Source organism: Sylvia atricapilla, chromosome 8 (assembly GCF_009819655.1).
Source record: "Sylvia atricapilla isolate bSylAtr1 chromosome 8, bSylAtr1.pri, whole genome shotgun sequence".
NCBI classification, from domain to species: domain Eukaryota; kingdom Metazoa; phylum Chordata; class Aves; order Passeriformes; family Sylviidae; genus Sylvia; species Sylvia atricapilla.
The window spans coordinates 685,277-712,082 of NC_089147.1; the positions used below are offsets into that span (position 1 = coordinate 685,277).

At 53.9% G+C, this 26,806-nt stretch overlaps 1 protein-coding gene across 3 annotated transcripts; it reads right to left on the reverse strand.

Moving 5' to 3' along the window:
* Positions 1 to 1,054: 1,054 nt before the first annotated feature.
* PPP2R2D (protein phosphatase 2 regulatory subunit Bdelta) lies at positions 1,055 to 26,806 on the reverse strand. Of its 3 annotated transcripts, none has more exons than XM_066323405.1 (10): positions 26,682 to 26,806; positions 26,361 to 26,456; positions 14,886 to 14,983; positions 12,624 to 12,789; positions 11,529 to 11,641; positions 7,371 to 7,548; positions 6,091 to 6,255; positions 4,014 to 4,183; positions 3,850 to 3,941; positions 1,055 to 3,017 (listed from the first exon to the last, which is right to left on the reverse strand). In XM_066323405.1, exons 1-10 carry the CDS (start codon positions 26,686 to 26,688, stop codon positions 2,738 to 2,740), a joined length of 1,365 nt encoding a protein of 454 aa, XP_066179502.1. In that variant the 5' UTR covers positions 26,689 to 26,806; the 3' UTR covers positions 1,055 to 2,737. The 3 variants fall into 3 exon arrangements, with proteins under 3 accessions (XP_066179502.1, XP_066179503.1, XP_066179504.1); XM_066323406.1 differs by having other exon boundaries at positions 26,361 to 26,453; positions 26,682 to 26,788; XM_066323407.1 differs by lacking the exons at positions 11,529 to 11,641; positions 12,624 to 12,789; positions 14,886 to 14,983; positions 26,682 to 26,806 and having other exon boundaries at positions 26,361 to 26,453.

Genomic DNA, 26,806 nt, shown 5'->3' on the forward strand with positions numbered 1-26,806 from the left:
TTCCTCATTCCTTTTTCTCCAGTAATGGTTGACAGACTGAGGCTCTTGGCCTCCACCTGCCCCTTTCCCTCTGCTCACTTCCTGACCTGGAATGGAGAAGTTTCCATGGGAACAGCATCAGACAGCCCTCGGCAGGCCCTGGGTGCCCTGCACACACACACACACACACACACACACACACACACACACACACACAGGGCTGTGATGCTCCTGGGGAGCTGGAAACCATGGAATTGAGGCTGGAAAAAGCCTTGTCAGGCCACGGAGTCCAACCAGCCCAGTGCTGTCCGTGTCCCCAAGTGCCACATCCCCAGGGCTGGGAAATGCTGCCAGGGCTGCCCTGGGCAGCTGTGCCAGGGCTGGGAGCCCTTTCCAGGAAGGAATTTCTCCTAATCCCCAATCCAAACCTCTCCCCCGAGGCTGGAGCCAAGGCAGAGGTGGGATCAGAACCCCCGAATGCTGCGGTGCCACTTCCATTTCCTGCGGGCTGGGAGCAGCAGGTCACTGCTGAGCAAACCTTTGGGCTTTGCCTGGGCAGGGTTAAACCACAGTGTCCCCTTTTCCCTGCCCTTGTCCCCCAGCTCCTCCCTGGAGCCCTGGCTCCCTGTGGGAGCCCAACGCCTCGGGCAGAGACACAAGCCCTCAAGGCTTTGGGCTGGGAGGCACCTTAAAGCCCCCCCAGTTCTGCCCCGTCCCGTTGCCCCCCTTGCCATGGGGGCACAACCTTTCACTAGCCCAGGCTGCTCCACGGGCAGCAGTTTTATCAAACTTGACATGAAAATCTGGTTTTAGAGAAAAGGATAAAAATTCCATGACAACAGTCAAAAGCTAATTGGAAGTGGCACAAGCAAACAGGGCTGTAGAATAGGAGACTCCATCCTCTCCTTTTTACTGATACTTCCATGAAATCCAGCTCCACAGCAGGATCTGGGGCAGGGGCAGCAGCCCTGGCCACTCCAACCATCCCAACTGGGAGCACTCCCCCGGGCTGCCCCATCCAGCCAATTCCCACCCCCAGGAAAGGCAATGTCAAAACACAGGGAGCACGGCCAGGTAAACATTTAAAATTTATTAAACTTTTTGGTCAAAAGAACTGAACAATTATGTACAACCCCACGGATCGGCTCGAGCGGGCATTGGGAACACGGTCGGGTCAGCGACCCCCCCCCCAGTTCCACATCTCCAGAGTTCCAAAGTGTCACAACCAACGGGGCGGGAGTGGCCGAGCCGACCCTTTCCTGGGGACCCTCGGCCTCGGTGCTTCCCTCCGTGCGGGGACTCGGGGGCGGCGCCGGGAGGGGCGGGACGGCCACGGTTTGCTCTTGGGGCTGGAACACGCTTTGTTCCAGGGAAAACGGAGTGTAACCACGCTTGGGACTTGCTGGGGGAAAGCCTGGGGCTCTGGGAAGGAGTTCCCAGGCTGCAGGCACCTGGCAGAGGGCAGCCTCTGGCTGCGAGGGCTGCTGGCTGTGCCCTTTTGGCCCCGGGCTCATCCGGGGGAAGGGGATGTCATTTAGGCCTCTTTGGAAGAAAAAAAGAAAAAAAAAAACCAACCAACCAAAAAAAAAAACCAAACGAAGAAAGAACCAAGTACCTAAGGCTTAAAACAAGTGAGCAAGAGCGCTCCAGCAGCTGCCGTCCTGCCAGCCTGGGCTGGGCCTGGCCCTGCTGCAGCACAGCCCGGGCTGCCCCTGGAACTGCAGTGGGACGTACAAGACACTACGCCAAAGACTTAAAAGAAACTATTCCCTTCGTGACAAATACTAAAAAGGTTAAAAACCGTAATGCACGTCAGGTCTGTCTCTGGCTGAGGGTGAGATGCATTTTTTACCCTCAGGGCAGAGAAGGTGTCGATGTTTTGGTTCCCTCCGTGCAAGGCCGACACTTGGTTAAGGCTGTGGATGTTTCTAGGACCCTTTCCATCTCCTACTTGGCACACACAGAGCCTTTGACAACAAATCCAGTGCAACTCCAACTCTATGACAATGCCATGGAAACTCTAAAGTTAGAATCTGAAATACTACACAAAAAAGTTCGGATTAGTCTGCCAAAAACTCGGTGTTTTGGGGCAAACCCTGTCAGAGGTGCCACCAGAACTGTTCTGCACCAGCTCAGGACATGCAATACAAAAAGAAGACTGAATACATCCCTCCAGCTCTAAGAACACGTTTGATAGGCTGTTATTTATTAAGTGGTTTCCACCAGAAGGTGTGGTTATAGGTACAGTTGGTGAGTAAATAGCCATGGACACCTGCCTAGACCCCACCTGAAGCCCCGCAGTGCTCCGAGGTCAGAGCTGGCCCCGGGCTGGGGAGGAATGTACAGGCATCAAGCACGAGAAATGTTCTGAAAGGCCCAAATATTACAGCAGAGAGAGCGAGAGAGAGCGAGAGAGAAATTACACTTTTATGACAACTTTTTCTTCTCAGGTGTTAAATTTGTTTTTGGTCTATAAACTGGAAAGGAAGGCTCAGACATCAATAAATACATTTGTTTTTGAGTGTTGGCCTCATTGAGCACTGTCCTCCACCGGTGCCTCCCCGAGGGGCGCGGGCGCTCCCACCCAGCACGGCAGAACCACGCCGGGAACTCCAGGCCAGGCCGGATGCTCTCCGACAGCTCAAGGGAAGTTAAGTGCATCAATGTTCCTCACGGATGGGACAACAAGGCCTTCTGTTACAGATAAACAACTGAGCTGAACTACGCGAGACCAGACGCCGTCCGCGGGCAGCCAGCCTTAGTTAACCTTCTCCTGGAATAAATACAAGTTATTGGTGGCAGCCACGGCGATGATGTTCTCCATGGGGTGCCACGCCGTGTGCAGAATCTTCTTGTTGAAGTCCAGACTGTCAACGGTGATTTCGTCCTTCTTCCTCTTGCCGCTGGTGCAGACTTTGCGGGGCTTGAGCACGGCGCGGGGCTTGCTGCTCTCCCGGGACGCCTCCAGGGTCACGTCCCGCTGCGCCTCCCGCTCAAACGTCCGGAAGAAGTTGTTGTAGGATCCAGTCATGATTGTACTGGTTCGAGGGAAAGGAAGGCACATCTTGTGAGAAATATAATCCACTCCCTCCTCTCTCTTACACCTCCACGTTCAGCACCAGGCCGTGCACTCCATGGCACTCCGTTCCTCTCCTCTCACGGGACACCTGCCCTGTCCCTCTGGGACTCAGCACTGCTTCTGTTAGCAGCTGTCCCCTCCTGCCACGGGCACTCAGCTGCAGGTACACTTGGTTCATCTGCACATCACCAAAGCAGGTTTTCCTGGTGCTCCTCTAGCCCTCTGTCCCTTGTCAACAGAAGTCACTGACTGCTCTGGAAGGGAGCTCAAATCCCCCCCAGTGCCACCCCTGCCATGGCAGGGACACCTCCCACTGTCCCAGGCTGCTCCAACCCCAGTGTCCAGCCTGGCCTTGGGCACTGCCAGGGATCCAGGGGCTGCTCTGGGCACCCTGTGCCAGCCCTGCCCACCCTGCCAGGGAACAATTCCTGCCCCAGATCCCATCCAGCCCTGCCCTCTGGCAGTGTAAGCCTTCTCTTTGTCCTGTTCCTCCAGCCCTTGTACACTGCCTCTCTCCAGTTTCTTGTTGGCTCCTTCGGGCACTCTGAGGCCACACTGAGGCCACCCTGGAGCCTCCCCTCTGCAGCTGAGCACCCCCAGCTCTCCCAGCAGAGCTGCTCCATCCTCGGATCATTTGGGGCCTCCTCTGGGTTCTCTCCAGCAGCTCCAGGTCCCTGCTGTGCTGGGGCAGCTCTGCAGTGGGGTGTCACCTGGGCACAGGGGCAGAAGAGCCCAGGCAGTGCTGCTGGTGCAGGGGCTCTGTGCCCCAGTGGGAGCCCCCAGCCCCTCACCTGTCGGAGCCGTTCCAGCAGCACTCGAACTTGTCGAAGATGCAGTCGTTCTCGTAGAGGGAGCACAGCTTGCTGCGCAGGTACTCGTGCACCTGGGGACAGGGACACGTATTGGACACGGCCACGGGGACACAGGGGACACGGGGGACAGAGGGGTGCTGTACCTGGTAGGTCTCCACGGGCCTGTTCTCCATGTTGAGGTCCCACACCTTGACTGACAGGTAGTCTCTTGTCATCATGTAGCGCCCGCTGTGGCTGAATTTCACATCAGATATCGAGGATATTATTTCTGAAAAAAATGATCTGCTGCTAGGATCTTCAGGTTCCTCAAAAACTGCAGAGAGAACACACAGTTCCACATGAAACCAATGCCAGCTCTTACGGCTTCCAATGTTTTCAGCACTGGAAAACTTTAAATCAGTGACTAGTTTCTTTTTGAAGAAAGTTGCCGTTAGACGCTTCTCAGAAATAATCTCTTTCAGCACTGTGGTGCTCCAGGTCACCAGACTGTCAGATGTCCATCTCCAACACTCAACTGGAGCACAGCACCAGCCAACCACAACTCACAGGTCTTGGGGATCCAGAGCAGCAACACTGAAACCATCACACCTGATCTACACATCCCCCAGAGCAGGTGGGAACAGCAGCGACCCAAACACGAGGAGACCACTGCACCATGTTCTTTTCTTTAGCTCTGAACCACAGCTGTGCTAAACACACCACTGAAAAGTGAACAACTACATCTGCAACACAGTTTATGTGATTTTTAGAGAACAGATCAACCTGTGTTGTTTAAATCCACAAGCCAGCCTCTGAAATCAGAGATTCCTGACCCAGGCTACCCAGATCTTGCTCATCTTTGATGAGCAGGGTGTGATTCTGTCACGAGCAGTTAAAAATGAAGTGCTTTTAAGTGATTTAATGCAACACTGAACCAGATCAGTGGGGTGGCCTTACACTGGTCACTTCCCATTGCACAGGTATTCCCTTCTAGCTCCTTCTAGCTGTGTGCAAGGCCAGCCAGGGTCCTCAGGGCTGCCCCTGCAAAGCCTGCTCTCCTCACCTGTCACTGCTCGTGCTTTGGTGGCTCAGCAGCCAAAGGAGCAGCCACCTGCACCCCTGGAAACTTCCAGGGCCTATTCCTAAGGATTCCTCCTGTCCTAGCAGCTGCACTGGTCCCAGGGGACAGGGATTCTGGCAGCATCAGCCCAGTTTGCAATGCAGAGGTCAAAGAGCTGCCCTGAAATGGCACAGGGTGAGCAGATACCTTGAGAGGCACCCAACAGACAGGTGTCACTGGTGCCCAAAGCACCTGTTCCCAACAGGTTATGAGACAAAAATGGGCAAACAGGAGCGGCCAGGTGCCTCATGCCACACCTGTGCTCACTGCTGGCCTACAACACAACTGAGACGTGCCCAGCACTGCAGCCCTGCCACCCCCAGGGAGGTCGGGTCTCCCACACCCAGAGCAGTATGGCCAGGGGGCAGGAAGGATGGAGGGATGGAAGGACAGACGGGAGGAAGGCAGGAGGGCAGACAGACAGGCAGCAGGGCAGGGAGCAGGGCAGCCAGGGAGGCAGCAGGGGGTAGGGAGGCAGCGGGGCAGGGGGGCAGAGGGGCAGAGGGGCAGGGGGGCAGAGGGGCAGGGGGGCAGCGGGGAGCAGGGAGGCAGAGGGGAGCAGGGAGGCAGCGGGGAGCAGGGAGGCAGCGGGGAGCAGGGAGGCAGCGGGGCAGGGAGGCAGCGGGGCAGGGAGGCAGAGGGGCAGGGAGGCAGAGGGGCAGGGGGGCAGAGGGGCAGGGGGGCAGCGGGGAGCAGGGAGGCAGAGGGGAGCAGGGAGGCAGCGGGGAGCAGGGAGGCAGAGGGGAGCAGGGAGGCAGCGGGGAGCAGGGAGGCAGCGGGGAGCAGGGAGGCAGCGGGGAGCAGGGAGGCAGCGGGGAGCAGGGAGGAAGGCAGCAGGGCAGACAGACAGGCAGGAGGGCAGGGAGGCAGAGGGGCAGGGAGGCAGCGGGGAGCAGGGAGGCAGCGGGGCAGGGAGGCAGCGGGGCAGGGAGGCAGAGGGGCAGGGAGGAAGGCAGGAGGGCAGGGAGGAAGGCAGGAGGGCAGGGAGGAAGGCAGCGGGGCAGGGAGGAAGGCAGCGGGGCAGGGAGGAAGGCAGAGGGGCAGGGAGGCAGAGGGGCAGGGAGGCAGAGGGGCAGGGAGGCAGGGCAGGAAGCCAGGAGGGCAGGGAATAGGGCACTCACACTTGGAGTGCTGGTCACACAGCGCCGATGAGCGCATGTCGCACAGGCGGATGGTGCCCTTGCTGCTGCTGTAGACGAAGACGTTGCAGTGGTGGGGGTGGAACTCGGCTGCTGTGATCACCTCTGTCAGCTCCTCCATGTTGGCTGGTTTGATGTCCACGATGTCTGCCACAGCTGGTCAAGGCTGCAACGCTTCACCCCCGAGCCCCTCCGGCAGCTCCTCAGTGCCAGAGCTTACAAATGCTGGGTAGGAAACTGGGGCAGGAGCTTCCTTTGCACCCTGTGAGGTACCAGAGTGGGGGAGAGCCTGGAGAACTCTGGATTTGACAAGTCACAGAATGGGCTGGGTTGGAAGGGACCAGGCTGCTCCAACCCCAGCGTCCAGCCTGGCCTTGGGCACTGCCAGGGATCCAGGGATAGCCACAGCTGCTCTGGGAATTCCATCCCCACCCTCCCAGGGAACAATTCCTGCCCAATCTCCCATCCAACCCTGCCCTCTGGCACTGGGAAGCCATTCCCCTTTGGCCTGTCATTACATGCTCTTTGAAGAAGTGCCTCTCCAGCTTTCTCCGTCTCAAATCCACAGATGCTGGGCAATTTCAGACTCCTGGAGTGAAAGATTATCTCACAAGAATCAAAGTCCAGCAAGTCTCCTCAAGCCTCCTTCTTAATGCTTCCCATTGCACAGCAAATAAACCTCACCTGTTTGCCTAAAGCTTTGGAAAACCTGACCTAAAACTTCAGAAAATGACCTGTTTAGGCGTCACTACTCCTGCAACTCCTATTTTACTGCAGATTTGTCAATGTAAAACATGGTTAGTTTTAGATGCACAGGTTTGCAAAAAAATCTGAAAATTACTTCTGCAACTAATGGTATCATTTGACATGAAAAAATATTGAGAATTAGTTTCAAGAGAAACGTCAATTGGTTAAGAGACCACAAACTTTGAAAGAAGTATCCACAGTAACAAATGATTTACTGTTCATACCAACAATTCTTATTTAAGCTGATCGAACTCCACAGGTTAGGGATGCTCCCACAATTCCTCCATTTCTCCTTGGAAATCAAACCCTCTGTGATGTTTGTACTGACAGCTTTCCACCGGAGGCACGCTTGCCCTCGGGAACGACTGGGCATCCCAGAGCCTGCTTTCACTGCTCTCCACCCCCAGACTTCAGGATCCTCCCCTAATCCCCGGCTTCCAACGCCCACTCTCATTAGCGACATTAAAGGGACTCCCTCAAGCACAGGCAGCCGTGCAGGGCGCCCCAAAGGATACTGAAGCTCCTGTTGGTGACCTCCAGGTGCCAGAGGTTGATGCGCAGGTCGTCGGCAGACAGGTACGTGGCGTAGTCGCTGTTGACGGAGATGGAGTTGATGTGGTAGGTGTGAGCGTTGGCGAACGTCCTGCGGGGGCTGGCCTCCACCATCAGGTCCATGGGCTTCAGCGTGGGCACCTGCGGGGGCACGGGCACTGCTGACCCACACCGGGCACTGCTGACCCCATGGGGCACTGCTGACCCACACGAGGCACTGCTGACCCCATGGGGCACTGCTGACCCCACCGGGCACTGCTGACCCCACACTGGGCACTGCTGACCCCACACTGGGCACTGCTGACCCCATGGGGCACTGCTGACCCACACGGGGCACTGCTGACCCCACACATCCCGGGCACTGCTGACCCCACACATCCCGGGCACTGCTGACCCCATGGGGCACTGCTGACCCACACCGGGCACTGCTGACCCCACCGGGCACTGCTGACCCCACGGGGCACTGCTGACCCCACCGGGCACTGCTGACCCACACGGGGCACTGCTGACCCCACACATCCCGGGCACTGCTGACCCCCACCGGGCACTGCTGACCCCACACCGAGCACTGCTGACCCCATGGGGCACTGCTGACCCCCACGGGGCACTGCTGACCCACACCGGGCACTGCTGACCCCCACCGGGCACTGCTGACCCCACACAGGGCACTGCTGACCCCACACCGGGCACTGCTGACCCACACGGGGCACTGCTGACCCCACGGGGCACTGCTGACCCCACCGGGCACTGCTGACCCACACGGGGCACTGCTGACCCCACACATCCCGGGCACTGCTGACCCCCACCGGGCACTGCTGACCCCACACCGAGCACTGCTGACCCCATGGGGCACTGCTGACCCCCACGGGGCACTGCTGACCCCACACCGGGCACTGCTGACCCACACCGGGCACTGCTGACCCCACGGGGCACTGCTGACCCACACGGGGCACTGCTGACCCACACCGGGCACTGCTGACCCACATGGGGCACTGCTGACCCACACCGGGCACTGCTGACCCACACCGGGCACTGCTGACCCCATGGGGCACTGCTGACCCCACACTGGGCACTGCTGACCCCACGGGGCACTGCTGACCCCACGGGGCACTGCTGACCCCACACTGGGCACTGCTGACCCCACACTGGGCACTGCTGACCCCACACATCACGGGCACTGCTGACCCCACCCATCACGGGCACTGCTGACCCCACCCCGGGCACTGCTGACCCCACACCGGGCACTGCTGACCCACACGGGGCACTGCTGACCCACACCGAGCACTGCTGACCCACACCGAGCACTGCTGACCCACACCGGGCACTGCTGACCCACACCGGGCACTGCTGACCCACACCGGGCACTGCTGACCCACACTGGGCACTGCTGACCCCATGGGGCACTGCTGACCCACACGGGGCACTGCTGACCCCACACCGGGCACTGCTGACCCACACCGGGCACTGCTGACCCACACCGAGCACTGCTGACCCACACCGGGCACTGCTGACCCCACACAGGGCACTGCTGACCCCACACATCACGGGCACTGCTGACCCCATGGGGCACTGCTGACCCACACCGGGCACTGCTGACCCACACGGGGCACTGCTGACCCCATGGGGCACTGCTGACCCACACGGGGCACTGCTGACCCCATGGGGCACTGCTGACCCACACTGGGCACTGCTGACCCCATGGGGCACTGCTGACCCCATGGGGCACTGCTGACCCACACCGGGCACTGCTGACCCCACACGGGGCACTGCTGACCCCACACCGGGCACTGCTGACCCCACACCGGGCACTGCTGACCCACACAGGGCACTGCTGACCCACACCGGGCACTGCTGACCCCATGGGGCACTGCTGACCCACACCGGGCACTGCTGATCCCACAGGACACTGCTGACCCCCACCAGGCACTGCTGACCCCACACATCATGGGCACTGCTGACCCCATGGGGCACTGCTGACCCCACACCGAGCACTGCTGACCCCACACTGGGCACTGCTGACCCCACACCGGGCACTGCTGACCCCACAGGACACTGCTGACCCACACCGAGCACTGCTGACCCACACCGAGCACTGCTGACCCACACCGGGCACTGCTGACCCCACACATCACAGTCACTGCTGACCCCACACATCACAGTCACTGCTGACCCCACACTGAGCACTGCTGACCCCACACACACATCACCCTGTACAGTCACTGCTGACCCCACAGGACACTGCTGACCCCACACACACATCGCCCTGTACAGTCACTGCTGACCCCACACCAGGCACTGCTGACCCCATGGACACATCACCCAGTACACGGTCACTGGCTTAACAAAGACCCTCTGGCTTGAGTCCATTTTCCTGGCACTGCTGAGGCCACCACTGTCCCCTGTCCCCAGGTGCCACACACAGCTGTGGGAGCCCTCCATGGGACTCTGCCCACGCCCTGGCACAGGACTCCAGCCTGTCCCGTTTCCCCTGCAGAGCTTCCTGCCCTGCAGCAGAGGCACATCCCACTCCCACCCATCCTCCGTCACCTCAGAGGCTGCCCTCCATCTCCTCAGCCACATCATCAATAAAGACCTTAAACAGAACTGGCGCCAGCACTGAGCCCTGAACCCCACAGCTTGTTTAATGCAATTAATTAATGGCACTGCACAGATTTCTATATTGATTCGGTGACTAAACACTTCTGAAATCCACTGAGCACGAAAAATACTGAGAGAGCACATGGATGCTGACTTTGGACACTGCTAACAGGAAACCTCCCAGTCAAAGCCAGCCCTTGGTGCCTCACCCAACAGCACATGGGCTGTGTTTGCACTGGCACCCCAAGGTTATAGAAACAAGTCCTTAAAACTGTCCCCAGACCTCAGAGAGGTACTCAGGAAACTGGCAAGAACAGTCTCCAAGAAAATTCCCAAGTTCATGAACAGTCAGCAGGCATTTGGGCACACCTGGATGTCCTGCTCCCACAAGCAGCTGAGCTCAGGGGTGCCAAGATAATCTTCCTGCAACGAGGCCTCATCCATCCCAGAGCTCCCTAGCTGCTTTGTATCTCCCAGGCTGTTTACATCCACCTAACGATGACAATTAATCCATTACTTTTTATCAGCCATGTCCTGTCTGAGCACAGAGTGCTCCCAGCCTGGCTGTGGCTGCACACGTGCACTGACGGGAGAGATCAGGAATGGGCCTTGGAAATGCCGTGGTCTCTGTGCAAAGTGCTGCTTCCCCTCCACGTCCCCACCAACATGGGCACGGTGTTTCTGTAACACAACCTGCCAACAGAGCCCCAAAGCTCCTGGCACACTCTGCCTCTCCAAACCCTGAGCATTTTAACACATGGAGGTACCTCCAGGTGAGGTTTTTCCTGCAGCCAGCTCTTGTTCAGATTTGGCTCGTCCATCAGCCCTTCTCCCAGGCTGCAGCCCAGAGCAGCAGCAAGTGCAGGGACTGAGTGGAGAGGCTCCTGCTGCTGCTCCCCCTGGGAGGACAGAGCCTTAAGGAGCCCAAGGGACCCCTCCAGTGCCCCAACTGGTGCCTGCTCTCACCAACTCCCTGGAAACAGCAAGACAAACCCCCAAGAAATGCCTCCAGCTGAAGTCCCTGCCATGGAGGGATGGCTCTGAGAGCAGCAAAAAGCCACAGTTCTGTTCCTGCTGATGGTAGAGCAACATGAAACCCCAGGAAAAACCCCAACCCAACCTTTCATTTCTTGGGCTTCTGCTCCAAACGATCCCAAGCTTGGAGCACTAACCCTACCACTACAGCATGACGTCCAAGACTGTTCCAGTGCACATCAGGTTATCCAAATGTTTGGAATCTGTTCTAACAAACACACCTGTTTGTTAGAATACCCTACTCCAATTTTTCAGTCATCCTCTTAGAAATACAGTTTTATAGTGATAGAAGTTTCCCTCGAGCTTTCCAGAGGAACATTTTTTAATAGTTTTTATATATAAAAAAATGAAGTGTCTCCATTTTTCTCAGGAAGTTTTCAGTGACCCTGACCCAACCACCATCTCTGATTTGCACATTTCAGTTTGGTAGCACCAGGACAGAGAAGAGCATGCAGAGAGACACGTGAGGCCAAGGAGCAGAGACCTACCCGCAGTTCTGTGACTCGGAAAGGCTCCCTGAGTCTTCCATCTTCATCTTTTAGATTATAACCTTCGGCTCGTTTATCCCGTTCGCTTATTTTCCATAGTTTAATAGTTTTATCTAAAACCAAAAAATTCACAGGCTTGAGAATGAATTGAATACAAACCCAAAACACTAACTATGGACTCAGCAGCGTGGACCTGTCTGTGTTTGCACTGCTTGCAGCAGAGGGACCCTGAGGAGTTCTTTACCCACAACATTGTTAAAAATGGGCGATGTGCAGTTTGAAGAAATCCCAACCTGTGCCTGAGGCCCTGTGCCTCCCCCTCACCCAAAAGCCACTGCCTGGGGGGAGTTTCACACACAAATACCCAAATTGCCACTGAGCCCTGGAGGATTGTCTGAAGTGCATTAACAGAGCACTGCCAGGGCCCAAACCCAACAAACACACAAACTCCTTACACCAGCTTTGTCCCAGGTCTGTGCTCAGAGCCAGTAAAGGCAGAGATCAGGACCTGCCCCAGAGTTTGGGGTTCCAAAGGCACTTCCCAGGTGTTACCAGGGAAGTGTTCCACACTTGTCTCACCCAGTGGTGAGATCCTTGGCTAACTGGAGCCAAGCCTCTCCTCCCCAGACTCCTGCAGAGCATTTCAGATGACACAGTTTAAAGAATGCTTTATTTCATTTAAGACTTCTATCAGAGGAAATTATTTTAATTGCACAGACCAGCAGACAGAAGCCATTCCTGCTTTTAGAATTCCACCATGACCTCACAAAGTGATCCAAACCGTTAGGAATAATGTATTCCTCTGATAACAGGAGCAAGTTTTTTTCCACAGAATAGTTTAGGTTGGAAACTACCTTTAAGACATGAGTCTGCTCCCACTAACCCACATCCCCAGTTCTACAATTTCATTTACAGATGCTCCATGATGCACCAAAACTAAACAGACCCAATATTCACACGGCCAACATTACAATCAAAACATATTTTGCATGTAATTAGAGAAGACATTAAAACAACCCCAAAACATGTCAGAAAAAACCCCAAGTGTGTGACAGGTGAGACAACATTCCAATGACAAACTTCTTTGGCCCTTACCATTTGTAGACAGCAGGAAGTGAGCAGCATTCTGTTGTGGTAACCACCTAATTTTATTAATTTTTTCCTCAATTTCTAGACTTTTCAAGTAGTCAAACTCAGGCTCGTGACTCTGGAAGGTACTGTAAACATTGTATTCTCCCCGAGAGAGAGGACGGCTTTTAGTCTGCAAGAAAAAGAGCATTTCTTGAGGCTGATGTCACTGAGTCCCTCAGAAATGGCTCACACAAATCAATCGCTAGAAACTGTCAACCACAACATCAGCTTTTACAACAGCTCTGGCACTGTGACTCTTCAGTCTGTGATACTGTACCCAGCTTAGGAGCAATACACTGCACACAGCCTTCCTCTTCAGAAATGCAGCTTCATGGACAAATCCCCATGCACCCTTCAGGCTTTGCCATCCTCCTGTGGTGGTGTGGGAGCAAGGAACAGAGAGCCAAGCCCCAAGGTTCCCCAGATGTGCATTATCAGATTTGAGGCAGATTGTTATCAGGCCTCCCAAGTCAGCTGGTGTCAGTGGTTTGTGGTGCAGACCAGCCCCAGGGGTGAGTGTGCCCTGCAGCGTCTCATGGCTCTGCAGTTGCCACACTCTCCCTTTACATGATTTTACTCCCTCCACAGCGTTGACCTGTAAGATTTTGGGCAGGTTCCTCTCACCTGACCCCATCTAGAAGCTCCCTGCAGTCAGAGTGAGTTGAGTGAGTACTGCTGCTCTCCCTCTCTACTCCCACATTTGGTTGGAGTAATTGCTGCTTGCAAGTGAAGTCAAGTCCTGGGAGCCCAGGGCATGGTGCTGAACTTTTCCAGGGTGCCTTCCCAAATCCAAGTGTCTGGGGAACTGCAGAACCACCCTGACCTAGTTAACCTAGTCTTAAATCCAATCTGGGTTAAAAATATCATTATTATTTTAAGGTTCCAGTATTAGACACTTATTTTAGATTCTTTCCTGCACTTTTGCACACGACAAAAGAAATGTCTCTCATTCCCAACTCTTCCTTTGTTTCCATGTGTTCCCAAGGAGACAGCTGAACATTCCTGTGTGAACAGTCTGACTTGGGGTTTGTTTTTCCCCACCCTTTGGAGGATGTGCTGTGACTGGTGGGTTTTGCCTTAGGAACAACTGAGAGCCAACCCATAACAGTACCCCTCCACGTCAGGCAAGTCTGAGATCCTGAAGTTCGGGATGCTCCTGAGGCACTTCTGCCCTTACCTCAGGCCTTGGTTAAGTCTCTGGGCACTGTGAGTAAATGATGGGTGAGCCCAGAGCTGTGTGGGTGCAGCTGTGCTGGCACCTCCCTGCTCCACAGCCTCCCACAGCGACCTGGGGGACAGGGCTGGGAGCAGAAACCAAAATACTGGCCAGGGGTTCATGAACTGAGCATCACCTGAGCCCCACAAGGACAGCAGAGGGCTTCTGCTGGAGAAATCCCACTGCATCTCAGGATTTGTAATATTCACGTACAGACAAGCTGAACTAAAGTTCCATGATCAATTCTGCTATTTCTGACCCAGCAGAATGCTCAGACCCTCAGATTCCCCTCAACTCCTCAAAGGACAGGGGAAGCAGACATTTTGGTGAGAGCTGCCATGTGGAATCCTGCCTTTTTAAAGAACACAATCCCAGATTCCTCCCAGACAGGACAATTACCTTTCAGCACTTGGTGCACGTGTCCCATCCCCAGTGCAGCTCAGGGGTATCCCAGGTCGGGGATGAGGCTCAGGGTGAACACACAGGGATGTTTCAGCACTGTCACACAGCTGAGCTCCATGAAGAGGAGCTGTGAAGTGCAGGAGGGACAGTGCTCCCACCCTCCTGACAGGAAACACTCAAGTGCTTCTGAAGAAGTTCCCACTGGTTTGAAATCCTCAATTTTTAACCACCTCATCCTGTAGTCCTTGCAGCTTATTTCCTGAACTTCTTTTACATTCTCTCCCAAAGCATTGTGATTTATCTCAGATCAGCCTGACCCAGTGGAAAAATTCAAGAGAAAGTCCAAATTCTGCAAAGAGGCACTGAGGACACCACGTACACATAAAGAGCTCACTTGGATTTTGGGGACTTATTTTTTTTGGAGGGAGGAGAACCCTCCCCAGAACAACTTACCAAGTACAGCACAGGGCAGATATTTAGAAACTTGGCTAACCTGGGGTTTTCTGAGAAAACTCTCCCTTTCAACCTCAAGCATGAACAGATAAAGTGAGACTGTGCAACACAAGAACAGCGTAGTAACAACACTTTTGTTTTTTCAAGTCACTGACCTCTTGTTCCCTTTGAAATATAACCACTCTGCCACCTTTGTCTCCTGTTGCAAGAAGATCACCAGTGTAATTAAATTCAACTGTTGAAATTATATCAGCTGTAAAGAGAACAGAAATAAACCAGCACTGTAATGTGGAAAGCAAATCAAGGAGTTCCAAGACTCGAGCATAAAAAAAGCATTACAACTGGTATTAATGCAATGACACAATTCTCCATTTACATCCCCAAATGCAGGCATGCTTCAAAGCCTGACACACTTGTACTGACAAGCTAAAACACTTATTCATTCCTCAGTGCAGGCCTCTAGTCACCAGAGGCACATTGGCTTAGGAACCTGAGGTGTGTGTGCTGCCTGTGGGCAATATCCATGGGATATCCCTGCCCTGGGCTTCCCAAGGTGTGGGCAGTGACAGTGCCATATCCATGGGCTATCCCTGCCCTGGGCTTCCCAAGGTGTGGGCAGTGACAGTGCCATATCCATGGGCTATCCCTGCCCTGGGCTCCCCAAGGTGTGGGCAGTGACAGTGCCATATCCATGGGACATCCCTGCCCTGGGCTCCCCAAGGTGTGGGCAGTGACAGTGCCATATCCATGGGCTATCCCTGCCCTGGGCTTCCCAAGGTGTGGGCAGTGACAGTGCCATATCCATGGGATATCCCTGCCCTGGGCTTCCCAAGGTGTGGGCAGTGACAGTGCAGTGTCCATGGGATATCCCTGCCTTTCCCAAGGTGTGGGCAGTGACAGTGCCACATCCATGGGATATCCCTGCCTTTCCCAAGGTGTGGGCAGTGACAGTGCCATATCCATGGGATATCCCTGCCCTGGGCTTCCCAAGGTGTGGGCTGTCACAGTGCCATATCCATGGGATATCCCTGCCCTGGGCTTCCCAAGGTGTGGGCAGTGACAGTGCCATACCCATGGGACATCCCTGCCCTGGGCTTCCCAAGGTGTGGGCAGTGACAGTGCCATATCCATGGGATATCCCTGCCCTGGGCTCCCCAAGGTGTGGGCAGTGACAGTGCCATATCCATGGGACATCCCTGCCCTGGGCTTCCCAAGGTGTGGGCAGTGACAGTGCCATATCCATGGGATATACCTGCCCTGGGCTTCCCAAGGTGTGGGCTGTCACAGTGCCATATCCATGGGATATACCTGCCCTGGGCTTCCCAAGGTGTGGGCTGTCACAGTGCCATATCCATGGGATATCCCTGCCCTGGGCTTCCCAAGGTGTGGGCAGTGACAGTGCCATATCCATGGGATATCCCTGCCCTGGGCTTCCCAAGGTGTGGGCAGTGACAGTGCCATATCCATGGGATATCCCTGCCCTGGGCTTCCCAAGGTGTGGGCAGTGACAGTGCCATATCCATGGGATATCCCTGCCCTGGGCTTCCCAAGGTGTGGGCTGTCACAGTGCCATATCCATGGGCTATTCCTGCCCTGGGCTTCCCAAGGTGTGGGCTGTCACAGTGCCATATCCATGGGACATCCCTGCCCTGGGCTCCCCAAGGTGTGGGCAGTGACAGTGCCATATCCATGGGATATCCCTGCCCTGGGCTTCCCAAGGTGTGGGCAGTGACAGTGCCATATCCATGGGACATCCCTGCCCTGCCTTTCCCAAACCAAGCATATTCAGGAGCCTGGAACAGGCAGCTCCCCTCGGCCAAAGGGGGAAAATAAAGCAAATTCTTCCAGCTGAACTTCCCGAAGCTGCAGAATCCTCAGCAAGGCCAATGGAAGCAGGAGAGCAAAGGGAAAGGCCCGAGGAGCTGCAGTGCCCCAGGGCCCAGGGAGAGGCCTGTGCTCATCCCCCAGGACAGCCCCAGGCCCTCTGGGAGGTGGCAATAAAGAAATAATTGCCACTGCACGAGGCCAGCCAAGGGCAGGTGAGATAAGGAGCTGGAAATGTGTGTCCCGGGGCCGGGGCAGATGGTAACAAACCCAACAAAGCACTCAGCAAACACTGCTCCTGCCGGGCCTGCTCATATCAAATATTGCATTTATGATGCAGACAGCAAAATTCTGAGGTTTGAAGTGTACGGTATCAATTAGTTCCAGAGTGTGCAATTGGAGACTCCCTGGAAACTCCTTCCCTGTATTGATTTTGATGTGCTACCTTTGAAATTCCTTTCAATAGTGCCCCACTCTCACGAGGAAGGTGATTAGAAACCCTAACCAGTTTTCTCTCAATATAAATTCATTTTTCACCTTTTATCAATGATGCTTTTGAAAGTTTTTCCCTAGTATGCAGAGATAATGATTTACCTTCTTAGATTAAAAAAAATATTATTTAGAACAACTAAATAAATGAGTAAATATCATCTTTCTACAGATTTATGCCAACCTTCAATATCAGATTACTAACCAGCTTTTGGACATATCCAGTTTTGTAGTCACCTTTCTTTAAAGGGAATTACTAGTCAATTATCAGCTATTATTAATTATACACAGGGATTTCAGAAGACACCCTGGAAAAGCAGCAAATGAAGGAAAAAGATATAAACTGAGAAGGTAAGCAAATCAGTGAAGTGACTTCAACGAGAATTTTATGACATTTTCAGTACTCAGATATGAAGAAGCCCTTGAGGTATGAAAGTTTCTAAGTAGCAAAACCAATATTCCACTACCACCACCATGTGCAAGGCCTTCTAGCAAGGATCACTTTGACCCTGGGAGACTCAGGAATTACAGCAGGAACAAATGCCTCCTTAACACATCCAATTCTTTCAAAGTCACAAAAACGACTTTTCCATGTTGTTTTACACAGGGAAAAAGGCTATTATTAGCTTCTCCCATTTTCTACTGGAGCATTCACACGATTATTTGCTCAAAATAATCTGCGCATCATTTTTGTTTCCCAAAAATGCCCAAAGCAGCTGCTGACACAGCCATTATTTGCCAGCAGTGCTATCCAGACAATCAGAACCTGGGGTGGAAACACACCAAACACAGACACTGCCCAAACTCCAGCCTGAAACAACAAGTGCAGGGAGAGGATGGTAAAGAACATGCACTGAAACAGTCTGTCACCAACATGCTCTAGGAACAGGCAACTGGGGGGGCACAGCAGGACAAAAATAGAGAGGCTTCCTTCAAATATTTTCTAAGTTACAAAATTTGGAATATGAGCAATCACCTGTTTTAATAGCATTGTACTTGTTTTATCCATAAATGTATGAATTATAAAGTTTTCCCTACAGGCGTATTTAATTGAAGAAGATCAATCCCCTAAATCATTCCACCCACTATCCTCAACACTCTACCATCTCAAAGCAGGTGAAATAAAAAAAACAACATTCCAAGACTCCAAGTAAAGCACAGAATGAATTCCAAACCATCCCTGTTCTGCTCAACACTTCACCCACCTACATTTGCTCTTCACTTCCAAGTCAGCTTAAAACTTTTAGGAGAGAACAAAGCAAACCTCTGCAGGTTCTTCACCACTGCGTGAACTCTGGGATTTCTAAGCTTTTTTATTAGATGTCATAACTGCTTCTTGGATCTCCAAGCACCAGCCTTATTCCCCTGCCTTTCTTTCAGCCTCTTCTCCATGCCAGCAGGGTAACTCCCAGTGGAACGTGGGGGAGGCCAAAGCAGTGTGCTCTTTGCTCATGGACAGCACCCCAAGGCTCTCTTCTCAGGTGCTGCTCTTTAGGGACAGAGGCTTGTGCAGCTGTCCTGCAGTTCTGTCCCTGTGGGGCTGGGATTGCTCTGCATCCATGTAAAGCCTCTTCCTGGAACCAGGGAGGGCAGCAATCCCTGGCCCTTCACAGTAACACACAAGGCTGGCAATATTTCTTTCCAGACATGAAAAATTCATGTTTAGCCTCACTTCTGGAAATGAGTTCCAAATGGTTACTGCATCCAGAGGAGAAACTCTGAGCTGTTTTCACAGCTGCTGTATTAAAAGGATTGCTGGCAACTACACTGGGATTCTGCAGTACCCCCAAATTTCAGAGCACTGATCACTTCCATGGGTAGGAAACACCATCCCAACACATCAGAGGCCACAAACAGCAGCTCCACAGAAACGTGGTGGAGCCCAGCCCTGCCTCAGGCCAGCCCTGTGAGCCCTGAGAGACGTGTCAAAGCTTAGTTTAGTGCTCTGAGCCTTCCACCATCTCTGCTGAGTACAAACCTCCCTACAAACATCTCCTGCCACAATTCTGGGATGCTGACAGCCTCCAGAGCCTCCTGGGCAAGCTCTGCTGGGAGTGAAGGGGGCAGAGAGCAGCCTTTGCTAGGATTTGGAGATGACAGCAAGCTTACACCTGCAAACTAACTTAATCCCCCCAGGATTCGTCGCGGGGATTTCTGACACCGGTATCAACGCCCGGCCTCTCAGCTGAGGTAATGGAGAATGCAAAGAGATCCACAACATCTACATCAGGTGCCTAAAATTAGCTCCTGTGAACTTTTCCTCTCTAAGCTGCCTGTGCGCTGCTGCTCTGGTTAAAACCCAAACCTGAAAACACGGAATTACCTGACGGCTCACCCAGGAGAGAAGGAATTTGCAGCTGCAGGACCAAAGCTAAGGAGACATGGTCAGCACCAGTGCCTCTCATCCTCCTGAGCTGCTCAGAGCCTTCTGCCACAAACACACTCCTCAGACACGAAGGGAAAAGGAACCAAACACTCACAGCTCTCTAACAGCACCTCAAAAGGAGGCTGCTCCAGCTTCCAGGGCATTTTAACTCACACTTTTCCAAGGATGTAATGGACAAGGTGCCACTTCAGCACACAGGCTGAACAGTGCCTGCCTGCAAAGCTGGCTCCTGTCCTGCTCTCTGGAGAGGAGTCTGAATGCACAGCCCCATTTTCCATGACCCATCCTGGGACCAAGCAGGAACTGCTGGAAGGCCCCAGGAAAGCTCTGCAGAGGTTTGAGAGGAACTGGCTGGATGGGCCTGCAGGCAGATGGTTGGTGTGGCCTGCCAGGGGGAATATTTCTGAGGCTGTGATCAAGCTCAAAGGTGACACACCTTTCCCTCCAATACTGTTACCTACAAAGCTGGAGTTACCCTGTGGCTGGACAAAGCTGTGGGAGGCACTGGGTGGTTGCCCACTGATGATGGGAAGCAAGCAGAGTGTGCAGAAGGGATCAGAGCAGGTTCTGTGCTCCTCAATCAGCCCAGAGAGCAGACACTGGGATCTCCCTGGAACGCTGTGCTGAACTGTGTGACACGACATCAGAAGGAACACAAGCCTCTCTGCAGCAGACAGGGACAACAGCCCATTCTGAGGGACCACAGGTGACCAACGTGGGCAGTGAGAACAGCAAGGAACCATCGCTTCAGAGCAACTCAGGAAAGACTCCTCCGATAAAAATACAATAGGAGCAAATAAGATCAGTGGAAAAAACAGAGAGCCCTTTAGAGGGAAGAGATTATCAAAGGAAATGAAGCAATTTAGAGACCAGCACCTGCTAAAGAGCAGATCACAAAAAAAACCGTTTAAAAACCAAAATCCTGTTGGAGCTTAACGAGTTGCAGACACGGGGGGCCTCAGAATTGCCTGTCACTGATCTGCAGCAATTGCACTTCCCCAGCATTCCCAGGGATTTGCAGCTGCCCTGAAGGGCCTGGGGTGGGCAGAGGGAAGCAGGGCTGTGAAGTCAGAGGTGTGAAGTCAGGCTGAGATGGCTGCAGGGGAAGCAGGAGGCACAGGGAGCTGCTCCCAGCAGAGCCTTCCCCACCCTGCTCCTGCTGGGCAGGCACTGCTGCCATCTCGGCCTGTCCCTTGTCCCTGCCCGTGGCCCTGCCTTGCTCCAGGGGAAGGAGGGCTGTCCCCTGCAGCTGCCAGGACAGGCACTGCAAGAGAAGGTCACCCTGCAGTGGGGAGGGACCGACTGCTCTGGCTGCCAGTGCTCCTCAAGTGCTGCTTCCTAAGAGCTGATAGAAATCACAACTGCACTGAAACATGAGCCAAACGTCCCAGCTGCCAATACACGAATACATCCAATCACTGAATCACCTGGTTTTCAGAATATGCCTCCTTTTACACTCAATTGTTACATTTCCACTTCTAGGAGTCCTTTGAAGAGCTAACACAGGACTGAGGTGTACCAGAAATAAGCCAAAGGGGTACAGTTTTGCCCAGATCAAACTTCTCTCAGCTTACACCACTGAACACTCTGCCAACCTAAAACATCCCGAAGCTCTAACCATTTTCTAATGCCCTAATACTCAAATCACTTGTGAAACGCCTTGAATTGCCTTTAGGCACCTGGCAGGGCCTAACTCAGTCCAAAATAACTCTGCTTTTGGGACTAACTGAAACCCTTGGAGAGAGTGGAGGTAAAGCACGAGCAGGGCAGCGGCCAGGAGGGCAGCAGGAGCTGTCTGAGGTCAGAGCTGCTGCTGCCAGGCCGTGGCAAACTCCAAACGTCTTGTCTGGAGCTGGGTGGGAAAAGCTGCCAGCCCCTGTGTGTCCTGGACGCCTGGAGCCCAGCCACCTGGCTCCTGGAGGGGCAGCAGGGTGCCCTGCCCGAGTGCTGGGCACTGGGGGCACACAGCAGCCCTGGGGGGCACACAGCAGCCCTGGGGGGCACACAGCAGCACTGGGGGGCACACAGCAGAACCTGGGGGGCACACAGCAGAACCTGGGGGGCACACAGCAGCCCCGGGGGGCACACAGCAACCCCGGGGGGCACACAGCAGAACCTGGGGGGCACAGGGGGGGCACACAGCAGCCCTGGGGGGCACACAGCAGCCCCGGGGGGCACTGGGGACACACAGCAGCACTGGGGGGCACACAGCAGCCCTGGGGGGCACTGGGGGCACACAGCAGCTCCGGGGGGCACACAGCAGCCCCGGGGGGCACTGGGGACACACAGCAGCACTGGGGGGCACAGGGGGAGCACAAACAGCCCCGGGGGGCACAGAGCAGCACCAAGTACCCCCTTCCCCAGCCAGCAGCCCCAGGCAGCCTCAGGGATGGCACAGCAGCCCAGAGCCCAGCCCGTGGCAGGCACCGAGTGCCATTCCCTCCTTTAGCTCAGCCTGTGTTTTGCTGTCAATGGAGCCAGGCTGTGACCTGATACTGAAGCCCTGTGAATGACACCCCAAAAAAGCTGTGTCCTCTGAGCCTGGGGTGCCCAGAGCTGTCTGCGTGTGCCAGGCAAGGCGAGGGACACCAGCATGGCACAAGGGGGAGCAGCAAGGCCAGAGGTACACAGATGTGCCCCTCTCCTGCCTGCAGAGAGGGCCCTGCCTTCCCTGTGAGCCACGGGAAATGATGGAGGCTGTTCCTCACATTCGTGACATAATCCTGCATTCTTTGTGCAAATCCACTGCCTCGGAATTATTTTTCAACCTTTGGAAGACTAATTCCAATAAGCTTTCTCCTACTAGAAGTGTCTCTAATTAATTCAGGCTATTGTTAGTTTTTTCTAAGTAGCTCATTGTGATGGTTTTGGGTGTACTTCTATCAGGAGTTCATAAAAGTCTTAACATGATAAGAAAATCAAATTTTTCTTTCAGTTGAAGCTTTTGCACCTTCCCATCCTTTAAAAAACCAGTGGGTTCTGTCATTTTTCATTAGGCTCTTCCCTCTGCACCCAGCCTGCCCTTCTGCAGGGACAAATCCAGTGGCTCCCACTGCTCACACAGGAACACTTGCACTAATTCCTGTATTCCCACTACTCCAATTGCTCTGCTCTGCATTCCCACTTACAACTCTGCCACTGATACTCACTGCTTATTCAAACTCTTCACCATTCATAAACTATATCTTACCAAAGCTTCGTATTTCATCTAAACGTGATGGAACCCCAGGCTGGATTGGGTTGGAAGGGACCCCAAAGCCCCCCCAGTGCCACCCCTGCCATGGCAGGGACACCTCCCACTGTCCCAATGTCCAGCCTGGCCTTGGGCACTGCAGGGATCCAGGGGCAGCTGCTCTGGGTAACCCAAAGGTTTCAGGGAGGGCAAAGAGGCACCTGAGCTCCTGCTCATGGCAAAGCACTGGCTTTTGAGGAGAAACCCAGGCCAAAGGCAGCTGACAGCCCACCTGCTGCCCCTCTGCACACAGGTCACCTCCAGGCACAACCAGTGACAGCAAACAGCACGCGGCTCTGCACTCCCCACTCCCGTTTTCCAGTTTGGACAGAAAAGGGACATCATCGAAGTTTACAACCCATTCTGCAACTCCTTTCATGCAACTGAACCAGACATCACAGAGCTGCACCTCTGCTGCAAGAGGATTTTTTTTAAAGCCATGAATCATGCCAGAACTTCCTTTAAGAACAGAACAGGCCAAGTGAATTTCTGAACTACACACGAGAGAACACCTTGAACCACTCATTTGTAAAGACAATTTCTAAACAACATTTCTAAACCACTTGTAGCTGCACTCAGGATCACAGGCTAATCTATTTTTATTAGATTGTGGTTATCTTTGCCCCTTGTGCTCTGCTTCCTGACAAACTGCTGAGGTGTCTGAGGCAGCACCTAACAGACAGCAAGAGCAGGAGGAGGGTTGGCTGAAGTGATGGTGACAAGGGATGTCCTAGTTTGGCAGGGCAGTCAACACCAGCCAGTAGCTGGAGAATTTTAAAAAAAAAAGTTTCTTTCTTGGATCGTTAACTGGAGATACAGAACTGCAGCCAGAAGTGGTCATGGATTAGATGCAGAACATCTGGCCCATAGGAATTTGCCCATATCTGTATATTATTTAATGAACAGATTTACATTTCACTTGCCCAGAAAAAAAGAGCCTCCCAAAACAGGACAATTCTGAACACGCAAAACAAACTCAACACTGAAATCATGGAAGTGCTAAAGTCTCTGGCAGCATTTGTAGTCTCTATCTGTAAAGGTCTTTCCACAAAAACAAGCAACCCAAGAATTACAGGTTCCATGGGCAATCAGTGCAAGTTGTGGAGTCACGTGGTTAACACTAACAACAAAATTACAACACAATCTTTAATCAGCTTTGTTTTCAAATTACGATTGCTGCCATGCCCAACATTAAAAATTTCAATCTCTGTTTTATCCTCCAGTCCTCTGCCCTGAACCCAACGAAACTTTTCTGCTGTAGAAAAAGTCATCTCCAAGCCTTTACAAGATCCATCTCCAGTAAGTGATGGGTGACCCTGGTCCCTCAGAAATGGTCAGGCTGAACAGTGCCCTTCTCTTCCCTGACACAGAGCCCGAGAGAGGCGGGGATTAGTCACCGAGGGAAGGCAAGGCACGGACAAGACAAAGGGGAGACAGTCATTTTCTGCATTAATGGCCCAGTCAGGAAAATCCAGCTGCCCATCTCATACAGACACTTGTCCCAGTGTTTGTGCTGAGGCCAGACACCTGAGAAACAGCTCTGGAATATAAAATGTGTGTTAGAGCTGCACTGCCAAAGGAAGGATGTTCTGCTGAAGTTGCCTGGCTGAGCAGATTCCACTCCTGAATAAACCTCTAAGAAAACCCAGCAAAACACTCTGCATGGAATAGGCTGGACAGCAACTTCATGGTGTCCTCTTCCTCTAAAGAGATGATTTTTCACAAAGTAGACCAAAAATTGACAGCAGTAGCAAAAGTTTGCACTGTCACAAAAATGTATGTGCAATTTGAAGGCTATTTCAAGGCAACAGTTGTCCATCAAGCAGGTTCAGATGTGCTGTTTGGTGAGAGAGGATTTAAAAGATGCTAATGAGTATGTCACTAACTGAGGCAGGAAATCTAGCATGTACCTGTACTCTTACTGAATTAAATTTGGGCAATTATTAGCAAATAAATAGCGTATTTTTTTTATATTTAATTCCAATTTCAAGGCAAAATGCAACAGGAGGGCAAAGGCCACAAATCCAAACCAGACCAAAAAGTCACAAAGCCTGTAAATAGTTCTGGTGTTCCCACAGCAAAATGAAACTTTAGTGGCAGTTTTGCCAACCCAGGTGCTGAATGACCCCTGGAGCTTTCCTGCTCTGTGCAGATCCACGCTGCTCAGGAGTTACCTGGGAAGCAAGGTGGCCCCAGGAGCCAGATGTCCCCAGGATGACACCCTTTACTCGTGGAGAACTGACTTTTAGTCACACAGGTGACAGATCTGAGAAGAAAGAACCATTTAAAAAACGTAAAAGCTACTTTATATACATTTCTGCAAGATTTCTGGGAACTTCAGAGCAAGCTACAAAATATATAGAAGGCAGAAAAAGGAAGAAAACAACTGAGTGAGTCTAGTTTCTGGAGCAGCTTCCAGTCTGTCCCTCCCATGGCCATTATTTTAAATGGAATGCCAAACAAGTGGCATGAAAATGAAAACACTGTCAGCACAATTTCCCCGTAGCAGGCAGCAAGGAAAAATATTTACTGCATCCAGTAACAAAAATAAAATCCCAAACCCAGGCTGAGCACACACGGCCCTGCAAGTCAATTCACACTCTGGAGAGGAGTGCTGCCAGCCCGGACAGTTAGAACACATTCAGGGGAAATTTAGGGGCAAAAAAAGAACTTTCTCATCAGAGTTGAGCAAAACTCCACCCAGGTTCTGCACACTGCAGAAAGCACTTTTCCCAGTTAAAACATTTCTTGTTTTCTCCTCTGTCCAAAACACGAAGCGCTTGGAAAGTTGCAGAGAAATGTGAAGGTGTGCCCTTTTTCCCTGCTTAATATCCCTATTTATAGCTCCCAAACGTTAACAAGTGGGAATCAAATCTCTCCACAGCTGCAGGAACCCTTTAAACTGCACTTTTCAATGCAGTACAAATGACAGAGCTGCACTCTCTGTGCGTCAGAGCGAAACTTGACAAGCCTGACAGACTCCACCGGTGTTTCTTTTTTTCCTCTCCCTGTATGGTATCGCTGTTGTTACCTTTTATCCCAAGCCCAGAACTGGAGACAGTTATCCTAAGCCCAGAACCGGGCACAGTTATCCTCAGGACAAGAAAGTCAAGGAGCCCCTGGAGAGGGTCCAGCGGAGGCCACCGAGGTCATTTTGGGGCTGGAGCTGCCCCGGGATGAGGAGAGCCTGTGGGAGCTGGGCCTGGCCGGGCTGGGGAAGGCTCGGCTCCGGGGGATCCCAGCAATGCACACCAGTGTCCCCAAGGGCTGCCAGAGGACGGTGCCACAGACGGGACAAGGAGCAACGGGCACGAACCAAACCACGGCGAGTTCCAGCCCCGGGTGAGACACAACTTCTCCCCACGGAGGGGCAGAGCCCTGGGACAGCTGCCCGGGGAGGGGCTGGGCTCTCCCTCCCCAGAGCCGTTCCAAACCCTCCCGGACACGTTCCCGTGTCACCTGCCGCAGGTGCCCCTGCCTGGGCACGGGCCTGGGCTGGGGCATCTCCAGAGGTCCCCTCCAGCCCCGGCGATCTGGGGATTCTGGGATTCGCACTAAAGACCCGGAGGAAGGCGCCGTGACCGCTCCGCGATGCTCCAGGGGTGGGAGCTCGCTTAGTCATGGCACACACCCCCCGGCCCGGCCGGCGATGCTGCGGCGCTGCCCCGGGCGGGCTCGGCGTGCCGGGGCTGCCCTCACCTTCCGCCACGTCCTCGTCGATCGCCCCCTTCACCTGCAAGAAGCACCACTGCACCTCGTTGCTGCCGCCGCCGTCGCCTCCAGCTCTCGCCACTACTGCGGAGGGAGAAAGGGCGGTGAGAGAGGGGCCGAGAGCGGAGAGCCGCGCCGACCCCCGGCCCTCGGAGCCCTCGGAGCCCTCGCGGCCGCCGCGCTCCCGCATCACCCGCCGGTGCCGCCCGGCGCGGCCCGGCCTGCGGCCGGCTCCCGCGGCCGCACGGAGCCGAGGCGCGGCCCGTCCCGGCGCGAAGGCGGAGCGGGGCGCGGAGCGCGGACACAGACCTGCCATGGCGGGGGGAGCCGCGGGAGCGGGGCCGGGAGCGGGGCCGGGAGCGGGACGGAGCCGCCCGGAGCCGCGGGAGGGTTCGCGGTTTCAAAATGGCGCCCATTGCCGGGCGGCCCGGCCG